Below are 16,502 nucleotides of genomic sequence, written 5' to 3' on the forward strand. Positions count from 1 at the left end.
GTAGAACCTGAATTCTGTTCTCCTGACTACAATCCAGGCTCCTGCAACTCACTCTGATTTAACACATAGATAAATAAAAAACTATCATGTATTTTCTAATACTTATCAATTTAAAATATTAACTTGCTGTACATTATTCTAATCATATATTCATGTATAATGTAAAGTTATATGTGTAAAATAGAGATCATGTGGATATCTATATAAATATATGTGTATATCTGTGCATATATGCATATAGATAGAGAGATAGACAGAGACGTAAAGAGATGAAGAGATAAAGAGACAGACACAGATACAGAGACAGATACAGAGAGAGACAGAGACAGAGACAGAAAGAGGAGAGACAGACAGACAGGCAGACAGACAGACAGAGACAGACAGAGAGACAGAGAGATAGTTTTGAGCCCCTGAAGTGATTTCAGTGATAACTCTGTCTAACCATCTTATTTCATAGATGGGGAAAGGGAGCCCTGGGAGGCCGGGATCCTTTGTCCAATAGTGGTCCAGTAGGAGTAAGCTCCCATGATATGAACACAGAAGGGAATTATTCAGGCACAAAGAGGAATAGCATCAGATCATTCCCAGATGAATGTTAGCAGGGATGGGGTGAATCCATTCTTATTCTTAAAAGTGGAAGAAGGAAATGAGGTGAGGGGGACCCACCATTGGTGTGAGGGATGCCCAGCTTTCCCTGTTGCCATCTCCTTGAGATTTCCCCAAGATGAGTCCCAGGGCTTCCAGACATTTCTTGACCCTGAAATCACCATCATCTTAATCCCTTCCTCCCCCAAAGTTTATGGGGCTTCCTGGAATTTCTATTAAGGATCCCAGATACTCAGCAATCATTCTGAGACACCAGAGCCTGCTTTATGATCGGGGCCTGCTGGAAAGTGATGGGAAAGGAGTTTAAGAGAATTACCTTGGATTCAACATTGCAAAAGTTAAATCAATTTTAGTTTCCCAAGACACAGCACCAAATCACAAAAATCTCATTACGCTCGTGGCCTCCACAAGGGGAACATATGTCTGAGCCCAGTGAAGAGAATAAATGTACTTCTTGGGTGGGACAAGAGGAGCAGCAAAGATTCAGGTTCCACTCTGTTGTTCTCATCCCAGAGTTGCTAGTTCCTGTCTCTCCAAAATGACTTTGCCTTAGTTGAATTCGAAGCCCTCCTCAGACACATTCAAAATGTGTGACCCTGGCTAAGTCCCTTCTGATTCTGAGCCATGATTTCTTCATTTGTAAAATGACTCCATAATCCCTGTAGTCTCTTCCAACTCAAAGTCTAGGTTCCTGTGAATTCATTATTTATTTCCTTATTTGGGTTTATGTTATTTTCTTTTGCTCCTTGAGGGGACGGATGGTGTGGTTTTTTAATCTTTAAATTTTCATTCCTTATCCAGGCTCCAAGACATTGCAGTAGCTCAGTGTTGGAGCTCCTTGATAAGCAAGTCACTAAACCTCTGATTCTCATTTTCTTTGTCTGAAAAATCATGGTAGCTGACCATTCCAAGGTTTATTTAACATGGGTTATTCTGGTAATCAAAAAACCCAATGCATGCTAAATAAATCTTGAAATATCATTTTTAAGTTGACTTTATTATCTTCAGGAGTTAATCCTAGTGCCCCTCCTCCCTGCCCTAACCCCAGAAGAATATACCCAGATTTTATAAAGGTATCAATGAGAAAAGAGAATTTTCTTAAGGAACTAATCCCAATAAGAGGGTAAGGCCTCAATATGAACCAAAAGGACAATGATCAATGTTGGACAGGTTGTGGGAAATCTGGGACATTAATACATTGTTGGTGGAAATGTGAACTCATCCAACACTTCTGGAAAGCAATTTGGAACTATGGCCAAAGGGCAATAAAAATGTGCATACCCTTTGATCCAGCAATACCACTGCTGCATCTATACCCTGAAGAGAGCATGCAAAAGCGTAAAAACATCACTTGTACAAATATTCATAGCAGCCCTGTTTGTGGTGGCAAAGAATTGGAAATTAAGTGAATGTCCTTCAATTGGGGAATGACTTAGCAAACTGTGGTATATGTACATCATGGAACACTATTGTTCTATTAGAAACCAGGAGGGATGGGATTTCAGGGAAACCTGGAGGGATTTTCATGAACTGATGCTGAGTGAGATGAGCAGAACCAGAAGAACACTGTACACCCTAATGGCAACATGGGGGTGATGATCAACTTTGATGGAGTAGTTTTCTCCATCAGTGCAATAATAAGGGGCAATTTTAGGGAATCTGTGATGGAGAATACCATCTGTATCCAGAGAAGCAACTACGGAGTTTAAACAAAGACCAAGGACTATTACCTTCAATTAAAAAAAAATCTTAAATACTACATAATTTTGCTATCTCTAATATTTTATTTTTTTCCTGAAGGATGTATTTTTTTCTCTCAACACATTCAATTTTGATCCATGCATAGCATGGCAACAATGTAAAGATGATCAGACTGCCTTCTGTGGGGAGAGGGGAAAATTATAAAATTCAAAACCTTACCAAAAAATAATAGGTAGAATCTACTATTGTGTATAATTGGAAAACAAATAAAATGTCTATGTAACAAAAAATGATGGCAGGACCACTTTACATCTAAAATGTTCTTCCCTTTGGAATATAGCTACTCAGGTGTGGCTTTGAATGACAATTTTCACTAAAAATCTAAACAATGGAAAGACTTTTGAAGCTCATTCAATTTTATGAGTAGAAATGCAAAGCCAACTCAGTTTTTTAAGTTTCATTTTTTAGGGTAGAACAATGTAAATTTTACATTATGTGGAGACATACTGCCTTCTATTGTGTGTGCATGTGGATGTAAATATATATATATATATATATATATATATATATATATATATATATATGTATGTATGTGTGTGTGTGTGTGTGTGTGTGTGTAAAAATGCCTATTTTTGCTTGTTTTTATATCATCCACATTTTCCAATGAGTCCCGTCTTCCATTCCTCTGAGAGAACTATTCTTTGTAATAAGGAATTCAAAATCAAGAAAGCAAAACCTCTTTTGCAAAGCTGCACATTACATATTTGAAATCTAATGATATATGCAGTGTATTGCTCCCCATGGTTCCCACCCTCTCAAAGAAGCAGAAGTAGGAGGAGTTTCCTTTTCCTGGTGCTCCTCGGAGGCCTACTGTTTTCTTGATGATCGTTTTGTTCCCACTGATGTCATTCGTGGGTATTGTTTCTTGACTCTGCTTTCCTAGGCACCTTAGACCCAAGGAAGAACCAAGAAGTTGTTGCTTTCCCAGCACATGTTTCCTACCAACTTAAGTTATTTAAAAATATATTAATACTTTTGACTTACATCCTTAGAAGAATTAAGATTCTAAGAAGTTTCTTAAAAATATACACATAAAAACAGCTTGACAGCTTCAGACTTTTCCTGGGCCCCTCTTGAAATCCTTATGAATATGTATTCTGAGTATTGACATCTGTCTGTTTAGTTTTGCATGAAAAGGGTACCTTAATCCATCCCAACATATGAGCCTTGCTTCCACCCAGGGTGCCCACAGAAGCCTTCTCTATCTTCTCATTCTCTCTCTACCCCCACATACCTATGCACCCATAGACATGTAGACACATATATAGACATATAAACACACATATGTGGTTGTTTTTAAAGAATTATTTTCTTCCACATGTTCAAGATTGTGTTAAAATCATCATCATAATTATTATTCCAATGTGTCCAATTAATATGTTCCTCTGATGCTCTCATATGAAAGGATTTGGGCTCTTATTGTCCTCAGGTCTATTTCAGGAAAACCCAACCTTAACAAAGCAAATAGGAGGTACTCAATGAATGTTTGTTGACTTGATTTACCTTTGCCTCTAATTTGATAAGATTTCATCTAGATTCTGAAGGATGAGGCATAGCTCTTTTGTCTGAGGCCCAGCCTAACTTATCTGAGAACCCACTCATCATCAGGATGGTTCAAATTCTGCCTTTGACCTTGGGTGAATCATAACTCTTTGTATCTCAGTTTCCTCAACTATGACATGAAGGGATCAGACTACAGGATAGCTGAGAGTCTGTCAGCTCTAGACCTGGAATCAAATGAGTTTTTGGTCATTGGGAGACCATATCTTTGACTGTAGATGGAACTGTAATCTTCATTGTGTTGGGGCCTCCTTCCTTGCCCCTCCCCAAAAACATCTGCTGAAATTCGAGACCCCAGAATGATTGAAGGGTATTGCTAGGCAGAGTTCCTTAATTTGTGGTTCTGTTCTTTCTGTGTGGAAGGTGTGGTGTATGACGCTCTGATGCTGAAGCACCAATGCATCTGCGGTCGCTCAGCCCTTCATCCTGAGCATCCTGGGAGGATCCAGAGCATCTGGTCACGCCTGCAAGAAACAGGGCTCCTGAACAAGTGCGAGGTAAGAAAAGAGGAGACTACCGAAATGTGCCTGCTGAAAGGAGTGGTGATAATGTTTGTCCTTTCTTCTCAAAGAAGACTATGACATCAGGGGAAGTGATGCCATGATAAGCAGATGTATTGTATTGGAGTGAGGAGTGGTATCCAGAGAGGGCAGAGCAGATAGAGAGCAGTCAGCTTTGGAAAAAAAAAGTTGTTCTTCCCTGTGGGCTCTCCATGCCAGTGAAATGCCAACTCCTATCAAACGGAAGAGAGGGAACATGATAGTTTTCCTGCTGAGTCTTGGACAAATATCTAAATTGAAGATTTATAAGAAATCCTTCTAACCTCCAGTTACTACTCAGTGCTAATGAGCCAGGTAGTCAATATCCCATCATTACCTGGTTCCCATATTAGGAAGGATGATGACAAACGGTAGGGCATACAGAAGAGAGTCATCAAGATGGACAGAGCCTTAGAGTCCATGTTGTACACAGAGGAATGAATGTTGTGTACAATTCACTGCGCTTAGGGCTGGAGATGCAAATAAAAAGTAAAAGTAGTTAGACCTTGTGTTCAAAGAAGTGACATTTTAATGGTGGAAACAGTATATATATGTAGAAGTGGTGTCCAGGGAGGAATCTATGTTTCAGAAGATTATGGAAAGTGCCCTTAGGAGACTAGAGTGACACACCCCTTCTAGGATAATGGAAAAGTTGATCATGGTTAATAGTTCTAGAACCAAAGCCTAGGGGAGAAGGAAGGGATTGGGGATAAAAGACCAGAAGCAAAGCAAAAGGGAAATTTCCTAGGAGTATATAGAGTAGATGGCCAGAGAGGAAAGAGTTGGAGAACCTCCTCCTTCTTGGTGGTGGCAGGTTTCTCTTCATTAGAGAGCTAAAAAACAAAGTTGTAAAAATATTTGAGATATTTTAAATGAATTTTGTTGGGTTTTTTAGTTATGCAGTAGATTCCATCATAGTGACACACCCCTTTGGAAATGTCTTGTAGGGGAAAAAGAACTAGTTATGTAATAATGATCAAAATGGTAGATGGTCAGCCTGACTCCTTCCCTGTTCTTTTTCCAATTTGAGGGAAAAGGGAGGAAATCTTAAGTGTAGTACAGGACTTTGGTGATGCTTTCTCAGGTTAGAAGCACTGAAGGCTCCCCCTCCCCCACCATGCCATAGTTTTTGAAGTACAATTTTCATATGTTAAGTAAGAAAGGCATGAGTTTGAGCCCTGTGTCCCTTCCTACTTATTGGATCTTAGGCACCTCAGTATCTTCATCATATAATCTCTGCTTTCCTTTGACTGGGGAGTGACTGAGCCAAGTGAGATAGATAAGGTTTATTTTAGATAGTGGATTGCAAACAGGATTCTAAGCTAGCAAGACCTGAGTTTGAATCTTGCCTGGGTCACTTACTAGCTATGCAATCTTAGACAGGTTATTTAGGCTCCCTAAGCCTTATTTTATCCCCATGTAAAATAGGTATAATAACAGTATCGACTATACAGGATTGTAGGGAGGATGAAATAAAAAATAAAATACTTCACAAAGTTGCTATGTGGATGCAAACTGTTATTATTGGAACATCATAAAAGCAACATGGAATAGCTGTCGGGGTGGTTGGCCTTCTTTCCAAATAAGACTTGGCTTCATATTCCACTTTAGATAAATTTTAGCTGTGTGACTCTGGGCAAGTCATCTCATCTCCTGGTTCCTCAGATATTCTGTCTTTTGCTACCTTGTTTTCCTCAACTCAAAGGGACTTTAAATTCTAAATCTGTGATCCTGTGATGCTCTATACAATATTGTGTTAAAATAGTGTATAAGAAGTATTTAGAGAAATGTAGGAAGATTTCAATGAAGTGATAGAAGCCAAAGAAAGGATAGAAAGAACAATGTGAACAAGAACTCTAATATCGGAAGGGAAATTAACAACAACAGGATAAGAACTCTGCTTCATCGGGTCTCCAAAGGTCCAGAAAAGTTAAATGAGGCAATAGATGGCAAAGGCAGAATTTGAACCCAAGCCTGTCAAACTCCATGCCCCAGACCCTAGTCATTGTGTCACACTCCTTCTTGTATGTGACTTTATCCACAGTAGCGTACACATGTTTTGGAAAAGTCAAATAAAGTTTCAGTATCAAGTATTAAGTGGATAATTTGGCTCCAAAGAATTGAGATTCTGTTGCCTTTGCCTGGTGATTTTCCATGTTCTTGTAAGATTATATGAATCAAAGGTCTGGATTTAATAAAGGCTTCATGTATATGAGAAGAGCTAAGGTAGAGTTGAGCCCTTTTTTCCACATGTCCATGCCCAGAGGTTTTGTTTTTCCTATCAATACATATATATATATATATATATATATATATATATATATATATATGTATATACATATATATATTACAGATAAAGCTACACATTACTTAATATATATATATATATACATATATATATTACAGATAAAGCTACACATTACTTAATATATATATATATATACATATATATATTACAGATAAAGCTACACATTACTTAATATATATATATATATATATATATATATGTATATGTATAGTGTCTATCCACACCCCAAAAGTAGATTAGTTCTTGAGTAAAATCTGATGTCTAATGACATGATTTGTCTCTCTGATTTTCTCATGGCCCCCAGCCCAGCAGGATTCTGAGCACTCAGGTTAAGTCAGATTCCAAGCAGGTCTTTTCTAGAGTATTATACTTCTCTTTTATAAAAGGCTCAGTAAATATTTGAGATCTTTGTATATTGAGGGGTAGCGTGTGATTGTGGATGGAATTCTGAGCTGATACCCAGAAACATTTTGGTTCTAGTCCCAGTTCTGTGATTTACTGGTTATATGTCTTCCTTATCTGAGAAATGGGTCTAATGATAGCATTTACTTCAAATAGTTGTTATAAGGATCCCATGAGAAAATGTCTGTGAAGGGCTCTGCACATTTTTAAAGTATTAGAGAAATCTCAAATGCCATTAGCACTTTGCTCTTTGTTTTTCATTTAGGCATGGCATAGTCCAATTGGGAGGTGGAAGGGGGTAGCCAGAGTGGATGGAGCTCTGAGTCTGGTATTTATCTTCCTGAGTTTAAATCTGTCCTCAGACACTTAGTAGCTGTGGGATCCTGGGAAAGTCATTTCACCCTACTTGCCTCAGTCTCCTCATCTGCAAAATGAACTGAAGAAAGAAATGGCAAATCATTCGAGTATTTTTGTCAAGAAAACTCTAGATGGGGTCATGGAAAGTCAGACATTACTGAAACAAGTGAATGACAATAACATCAACAACAATGCCAACAGTCCAGTTGATCATCTCAATGACATTTCTAAGACTAATCATGACAGAGCAGATAGATGCTGGTCCCCTGTGGTACAGGACATTCTTCTCTGGTTGTTTCTATGCAAATCGAGTACAGAAAAGAATAGTGATATAAAACAGGATATGGTCCCTTCCCTGATGCCATCCCATCCCTTTTAACTGAATTTAAATTAATTGAGTGGGATTTCCTGTTTTCCTAAGGAGCAATCCAAACCATTCTACTTCTAGAAACATCTACATTCAGCCTTGGGCTCAGGGCAGTGTGACAGGGACAGTCACAAATGGTAAGGTATTTGCCAATTCTCAGACAAAATATGCTGATTCTTCTCTTAGCTCCACATTTCCCAGCGAGTCCTTGTTAAGAAGAGGAGCCAGCATAGAAACAATTCTGATGGAAGGTAATTCTCTTAATTCCAATTAGCTACTTCTCTGCACTCTTAATTGAGTTGCCAGAGCATCTTTTTGGTGAAGTGACTTGCCCAAGATCACTTAGGTCTTCTTGGTTCTGAAGTCAGCTCTCTTTTAACTCTGTCCAACTGCAGATGTCTTATTTTTCAAATCTAATGGTCCTTTTTCATTGCTTCACCTTGAACCCTCTTCTATACTTTATATGATTGACCAGCTCCTTTCTACATACCTTCTTCTTTGACTTTTCTGTGACAATGTTCTCTCCTGGTTCTCCTTCTACCCGTCTGATGATTTCTTGCTCTATTAGAATTATTCAGATCATGTCCCCTGATTATAGATATTCCCCAACTCTCCATTGTTAGGACTTTTTTTCTTTCCTCTATGCTTACTGTCTTGGTGATTTATTCAAATCTCATGAGTTTAATTTTCATGTCTATATAGATAACCCCTAGGTTTATATATCCAGTCTTTTCCTCTTTCCTGAGCCCCATACTCAAATCACCAATTGCCCACTGGATATTTCCAAATGACTATTCTAAAGACATCTCAAAAACAGCATATCCAAGACAAAACTCACTATTTCTCCAGTCTATCCAACTTTCCTATTTCTGTTGAGAACATCACCATTTTTATAGTCTTCCAGGTCCTTTGGTGCAGCATTCTCCTTGATTCCTCACTCTCTCATTCTCCAAGTGGTTGCCAAATCTCCTTACATGAAACCCTTTTATCCAAGTCTATAGCTACCATTTTAGTTCAAGCCCTCATCATCTCTTACTTAGATCATTATAATGGCCTCCCAGTGGGTCTCCTTGATCACATCTCTCTACTCTACGCTCTACATCTGCCAAAGGGATTTTTTTATGTCTGATCACATAATTCCCCCCCCCCCATAAACTCTAATATCTTCCTATTGGCTCTAGAATCAAACCCAAATTCCTCTTCTTGGGGTTAAAAACCCTGCACAAATTGACCTTTGTTGTACAACATTCACACATTGTAGTCCAACAAAACTAGAGATTTCTATAGTATGTGGCTCACACACAACTCTTAAACTTCAGTCTCTGTGATTTTGTCCTGGCCAACCTTCCTTTCTAGAATGATCTGGCTCCTCACTACCTCACAAAATTCCCACTTCTTCCAGGATGTTATTCAAACAGCAACTTCTTCAAGAGCTCTTTCTCCCCTTCCCAAATACTGGTACCTTCAACAACAATCTTGTATTTGAAATTGTATTTATTCTTTTTATACATAAATGTGAATTTACAGACATGTCTAGGTATGCATATATAAATTCATAAACATATACAAATAAACATGGTTTTACCTCTGATAGAATGGAATCTTCTTGAAAGTTGAGATTGTTTCCTTTCCATCTCTGTATCCTCAAGGGACAGCACAGGGCCTGGACCAAAGGAGATCTAGAGAAAAGACTAGGTAAATAGAGGTTACGTAATTCAACACTCTCTTTTTATTAATGGGAAAAAAAAGTAAGGTCTGGAGAAGAAATAAGGTTTTCTAATTGACTTGACTTTCCCAGGTCACACAGATGGTCAGTGGCAATTATGAGATTGAACCCCAGACCTCAGCATACAACTCTGGCATTTTTTCCATTTACTTTGCTTCTTCCTTTGCAAAATAGTGGACAGAGTGTGCCTGTGGAAATCTCGGGGTAAACAGAGTTCTGAAGAGAGAGACAGTGAAGGAAACAGCTTCAGAAAATGAGGTATTCCAGTGGAAAACATTGCCTAATCCATCAGTCCCTCAAAAATGATTAGAGAAGATGGAGACCCCCAGGCTCAGGCAGGTACTCGGACTGGTCCAGGGGAAGTTGGCCATTTTCCCTGACTTTGGAGCTGCCATAAAATGAGCCCTTTCATGTCGTCCATAAGGCCAAACCAATGCAATCCATCTGTTCTGCCGAATTATTTTGAGTTCCCAACCAAAGGCATTGCCTTTTCATGCATTTTATCATGATGTTATGCCCTTTATTATGTTTTACAAAAGGTTGTGATTCCTCCAGGGCCAATGAGAACTGATTAGGGTGCTGGCCCCCTTCCAGGCTTTGAACACAGAAGGGAAGGAATGGGCCTGTTTCATTTTTACCTCCTTTTTTGGCAGAGAAGTCAGAATCTATGGCGGGTGTGCTGTGTGTGGGTGGCGGGTGGGGTGGGGGCAGGGGGGAGCTGCATTTTACCTTGTCACAAGAGGACTTGGAAGAGCCATGTCAAAATCACTCCATCCCCCTCCTTGATTGCAGGCGGTTTGCAGTTCAGAAAGCACAAATCTTGAAGGGGCGGCCTTAAAATTACAGAATGCAGAGCTCACTTTGAAGTCAGGTAGACTTGGGTTCAAATCTGAGCTTGATCACAGACTAGCTGGGTGACTGGGGCAGATCACTTAATCTCTGCATCTCAGGTCCCTTTCCAAGGATTTAAATTAAAGATGAATTATTGGTAGAAGTAGACGTTTTCAGATCCAGAGTTCCTGACGGATGAAATCATACATTTTAGCTTCCCCCCCTAAAAAAATTCTTTAGGAATAGAGAAGCATTTAATGTGAGTTACCACCAGGATAATCAACAGAACCAATGTTAAATATATCACTTTTCCAGAACCCACAACCTAGATATGTCATTTTCTTTTTAATTCAATTCATTTCAATGCCAACAATCATCATCATTTAGGCTGTTTCACACCTTGAGCCAAGAGATGGAGTTACAAAGACAGAAGCCCAGCTCTTACCCTCATGAGGCTTACAATGTAGGGAGGGGAGATAATGCGTAAACTGACAAGTAAATAGAAGAGCATTTGAGAAGGAGGGTCCATTCTATAATGAACACCACTTTGGGGAAGTCTTTCTCTAGGAAGCTGGGCCAGAACTAGTCTTTAAAGCAATCTAGAGCCTGGGCAAAGACAGGGAGGTAGAGAATGACTGCCAAGTCCAGGGAATCGCCAGGAGGCCTGTTTGCTTGGAATGTAGAGTGTGTGAAAGAGAGTCCAATGAAGGAAGTCTGGAAATGTTTCTGGAGGCAGAATGTGAATGGTTTAAAATTACAGCCTGGGTAGGTTATATTATATTCTGGAAGCAACTGAGAATCACTAAATATACTCAAGCAAGGGAATGATGTGGTCAGATCTGTGCTTCAGAAAAATAATGTCATGATCTATGTAGAACACAGATAGGACAATGGGGATGCTTAGCCACAGGAGAAAGACAGAATGGGAAAAAATATGTAGGAATTTAGGAGGATCATAGAGAATATAAAATGACCCAAACAAGGTTCACCAGACAACTGCTTTGTGACCAGGGACAAAAGAGCACAGTGGATGAAAACAGTGAACTTAAGAAAGAAGCGTCTTCCTCTCCCCATCCTCATTTATTGGATCCTAGCTTCTGGTCTTGGTCATGAAGGGCTTAAAACAGTCAATCCATAGCTCTGATGGACAATCCAGAATCTTCTTTGCTTTGAGCATGGTTCATATCTCTCTGAGACCAGAAAAGGATAATCAGTTGATGATGCTGTCCAACTGTATCTCTAATGTTTATCAGATTTGGTCATCTATGAAAAGCATTGAAAGATAGAAGGTCATTGAGGAAATGGAAGATATTCCAAAGAATTATACAGTATCCAGAAGGAATGGGTAGAAGCATGGTAGGAAAACCAGACTTAAAATCTGAAGATTTAAGGTAATTACAGCTCAGCTATTTACTAACCCAGATAACTTGGGTAAAACTAGAGTAAACAGAGCCCCAGTTCCCTCTACTTTAAATGAGGGATTAAACTAGAAGACCTCTGAGATCACTTTTTTTCTCTAAAGTCATGATTGTAGGTCTGGATCATTTATAAATATAAAGCTCCTATACCAATTTTATGACTTAACGAAGCTCAAATCAGAAAGGGTGTGACCCAGAATAGGTCACTTTCTTAAAACCAGGGATCCATGAGTGAAATTCAAAAAGCTATTGAGTGTCCAATGTCCCAAAGCATAGCTTTGCTAGGTACTAGTCATTCAAGACAAAATGCAGTCATTACCTTCAAGGAGTGCACTTTCTGGAGAATGCAGCAGGGCCATATGCACATGAATAATGACTTATTGATTTCAATTGATTACTAAGAAAATACTAATGTGGAGAGGGGGATGGCAGAAAAGCCTGTCTGATTTGGACTGTGAAGGAAGCTAGGGATTCTGATGAGATGGGGATTCCAAAGGGATGGTGATAGGCCATTTTATGAAGATAGATAGATGATAGATAGATAGATAGATAGATAGACAGACAAACAGACAGACAGACAGACAAAAAAGACAGAAAACAAGAGGATAAGGGTCATTGCATGGAATGGTAACATCCCTAATTTTCTGATGTGATTTTTCATGTGATTTTTTGCATATAGTGCTTGTTAAGGAAAAAAATGGCTCAAACTGTCAGAAAGATGCCTCATACTGGATAGCATAAATGAATTTTAGAATGCTATTAGGAAATATTGAGGATGTGAATTCTAAACAGATCTCTAAAATGTGGAACCATTTCAAGATTATGGGTTAAATTGGAGGCAGATGGTTGAAGATATGAACCAGAACTGCTTTGGTAGGCATCTGATCATAAGATTTGGAGCTGAGAGGGACCCCAGAGGTTATCTAAACAACCAACAATTTCTTTCTAGAAGGGTAAACTGAGGCCCAGAGAGAAAGTATGATTGGGACGTTTTTGCTTTCCATAGGAGTTAAGTAGTAAACCCATATTCTCTGATCTCATTTCAAGTCCCTTATACCTCTCCCACTTCTGAGGCTTTTCTCATATCATTCCCCTTACACTTATACCTAGAAAATTATGCCTAGAATCTGAAATATTCCCTGGCATCAGCTATTATATCTATTTCATCTCTGCCCATTGAAGAAAAATGGTTTAGCTGGATGAAAACTCTTTATGATATCTTCTTCACAGCCCCTTCTAAAACTAATTTCTACCCCCTTAAAGTTCTTATATACTTGCCATATACATATATATATATATATATACACCCACATAATATTTTCTAATTTGTTTATAATGTGATTCATCACCTCTTCCCCCATAGTTTAAATTTCTTGAGGACATGATCTATTACATATATATATATATGTATATATACATACATATATATATATATAAAGTGACAATTGATGTTATTATATAAAAACATTTCTAATTTCCATTTATGGCTTATATTAGAATTGAGTATTCCCAGAAGGAACTCCTCCCAGGATGAGGGATCATCGATTGAATGGGGGTAAAGAATCTATTTCTCTCCATGTACAAATGCACTCTGCACTTTAACCAAAGTTACTGATCTCAGTCACAGGGATATAACTGCCATCTTCAAATTAGAGAGAGAACTGGAGCAAGGGTCCAAAGATGGGGTGTGTGGTCCAAATCTGTCATAATGAGCTATATGACCTTGGGAAAGTCATTGAATATGTTAAACCATGATGTACTCGCATATAAACTGGACAGATTGTTGACTTTACACAGCATTCCCTCACTAAAGTCCAATTCACTTGCAAGTCATAGCATCAACGATGAAGAAGAGACAATAGCAACAACCTGCTTAGTTAAGAAGAATAATTAATGAAGACATGAAAGTGCCAGGTAGCATCTACCCACTGGCATATGTTTAATGGCTTCCTTTATGTGAGTGGAGCAGCCTTGAACTCAGTTTTCTAATTCTCACAATTTAATTTATATTAAAAATATATGACACTATCCTTGGTCGTTGACCCAGTCACATTTTGTGAAGCTGGCTCAGGATGTAATAAATTCAAGCTGTCACTCTTGCTACTGGGAAGTGCACAAATGTTATCTCTGAAGGAATAATGGTACCTTTCAAGCAGTCAAAATTTGGGTTTATGTATATAAAAAAATATGTATGCATGTGTGAACATTTTGATAGATCACTTTCCTGTCCTGGAGGAATTCTACCACACAGCCTACAAATGCAGTCTTTTGAAACACCAAAACAAATGACCAGGATATAAAAAATCAATTGACTCATGCAAGGACTTTGAGGTTCATATTTCTAAATTAATGAAATTTTCAGGATAAAATATAATTGTCACATGAAGTTTAATAATAATAGAAAGTAACAGAATTTCCATAATTCTTTCCAATTTGCAAAGTGCTTGACAAACATCTCATTTTAGCATCAATACTAATGGAGATCAGTGAATGCCCATTTTATAGATGAGGACCTGAGACACTTAAGTGACATGTCCTAGGTCACAGAGACAGTAAGTATCCATGGATGGATTTGAACTCAGGTCTTCCTGACTCTAGTTCCAGGACTCTTTCTGCAGCACCACTAACTATGGACAATATTACTTATTGAGCTGTTTATCACAGGAGTATTTTTCCACTATAGCTTAAGTACCTGAAAGAATGGACAGCTCAGGGTCCAAAGGTAAGTTGAAGAGTGCTGAGTTTAGGTGGTGGGAGGGGAGATTAGTGAAATGGAAGGAAATTCCCACAGGAAATGTCCTCATGAGAGAAATGAAAGCAAAGAATCTATTTTTCTCCAAATGTGAACCGATGTATGGATACTATGGCAGGTTTCTTGCTTCATTTAAAGTCCGTCGATATACAATCAATCAGGAGAGTGGAGTGATGAGCCTCCCATTTGATCTGGAAGGTATCCACACATATGGACAGTTCTTTCTCTCTATGGAACAACATTTTTTTCAGAAGAGAAAGTTAATTCATGATGTTAAACAGAGGCAATAATGTGGGGGTAGCATGGGGTAAGGGCACAACTTTTAGCCAACATACTGAAGGACAAAACAAGAAATAGGAGGAGGAGATGGACAAAACATGATGCTTTGCCAGAGTAGACACTTGTAAAGTACTTTAGTTGTCTGATCTCCTTTGTGTTCCTCAAGTTTTCTTTCCTACTTTTATAGATAAAGAAACTGAGGTTCAGAGACGGACTTACCCAGTCATCTAGCTTCTTAAGTGTCGTAGGTGGAACCCGAACCTTTGCCTTTCTGAATCTAGTTCTAGCATTCTATCCAGGACTCCCACCCAGAAGTTGGATGCAGTCTACAAGAAGAATTACACAATTTTGGCTTTGGGAGGTCTAAATTCCACAGCATCATAGAAATTAGAGTTGGGAACCTCTGCTCAGTCATTCCAGGTCCTTGCTCTGCCAACTTGGGGTTGGGGGTGGGGTCAGGCGGGTGGGATCTTATTCCTTCTGGGGTTTTTTAGGACTATATTCAATCCACTTTGCCAGTGACTCAAGCGAAGGACTTTTACTATTTCCCCCATGAGATTTTCCATCGACCAAAATCTCACTGTTAAAAAATGTCCCTGTGGATATTGGGGTGAATGTCCTTTTATTCATTTCCTTCCATGACTCGTCTGTCATTCATCCAATCTTTGGATAGGATTCTGGAGAGGAATGTTCAGACCAAATACTGACATGTCAGGAATATGTTGACTCGACTGCTTACCTGCTGGAGAAGAAATTAGTGCCTAAGCCTTTGGGGTCCTCAAGGGAGACTTAGGAAGAACCTTAGAGTGAGCTCTAAGTACTATGATCATTTACTCCTTTGTATTGTGTATCTAATCCACTCCACCAACCCACTACTCTAATTTTTAGTACCAGATGATCTTGATGATTAACACTTTATAATATAGTTTGAGATCTGGTACTGCTAATCTACATTCTTTTTATTTTCCCAGATAAATTTGCTATATTTTTCTAGCTTTATAAAATAATTTTTTGTTGTTTTCATTGGTAAGGCAATGAGGAAGCAAATTAACTTAGGTAAAACTGTCCTTTTTATTATATTGGCTCTGCCTACTCATGGATAATTAATATTTCTCTGATTATTTAGCTATGACACTAATTATATAAAAAGTGTTTTGTCATTGTGTTCATACAGTCCTTGAGTTTATCTTGGCAGGTAGACTCCCTAGCAATTTATTTTGTCTCCAGTTATTTTAAATGGATTTTGTCTTTCTATCTCTTCTTGCTGGACTTTGTTGGTAATTCTAGAAATTTATGGTTTTATTTTATATCCCACAATTTGCTGGTCATCAATTATTTCAATGTCTTTTAGTTTATTTGCTAGAATTCTTTAAGTATACCATTCTGTAATCTGCAAAGAGTGATAATTTTGTGTCATCATCCCTAATTCTAATTTCTTGATTTTATTTCTCTGGTGACTGCTATAGCTAGCATTTATAGTACAATATTGAATAAAAGTGGGCATCCTCGTTTCCTCCCTGATCTTGTTGAAAATATTTCTAGCTTATTCCATGACAGATAAGGTGATTATTACTCCCATTTTACAAGTGAAGATAT

At 38.4% G+C, this 16,502-nt stretch overlaps 1 protein-coding gene across 6 annotated transcripts in view; it reads left to right on the top strand.

Annotated features, from left to right (window-relative positions):
* HDAC9 (histone deacetylase 9) overlaps window positions 1-16,502 on the top strand; it is a 947,449-nt gene that overhangs the window by 677,731 nt on the left and 253,216 nt on the right. For all 6 annotated transcript variants that reach the window (XM_074195439.1, XM_074195435.1, XM_074195433.1 and 3 more), the window contains one exon: window positions 4,291-4,424. In XM_074195439.1, coding sequence (XP_074051540.1) covers window positions 4,291-4,424 — 134 coding nt within the window. The remainder of the gene's footprint in view (window positions 1-4,290; window positions 4,425-16,502) is intronic.

Source organism: Macrotis lagotis, chromosome 7 (assembly GCF_037893015.1).
Source record: "Macrotis lagotis isolate mMagLag1 chromosome 7, bilby.v1.9.chrom.fasta, whole genome shotgun sequence".
In the NCBI taxonomy this organism is placed as follows: domain Eukaryota; kingdom Metazoa; phylum Chordata; class Mammalia; order Peramelemorphia; family Peramelidae; genus Macrotis; species Macrotis lagotis.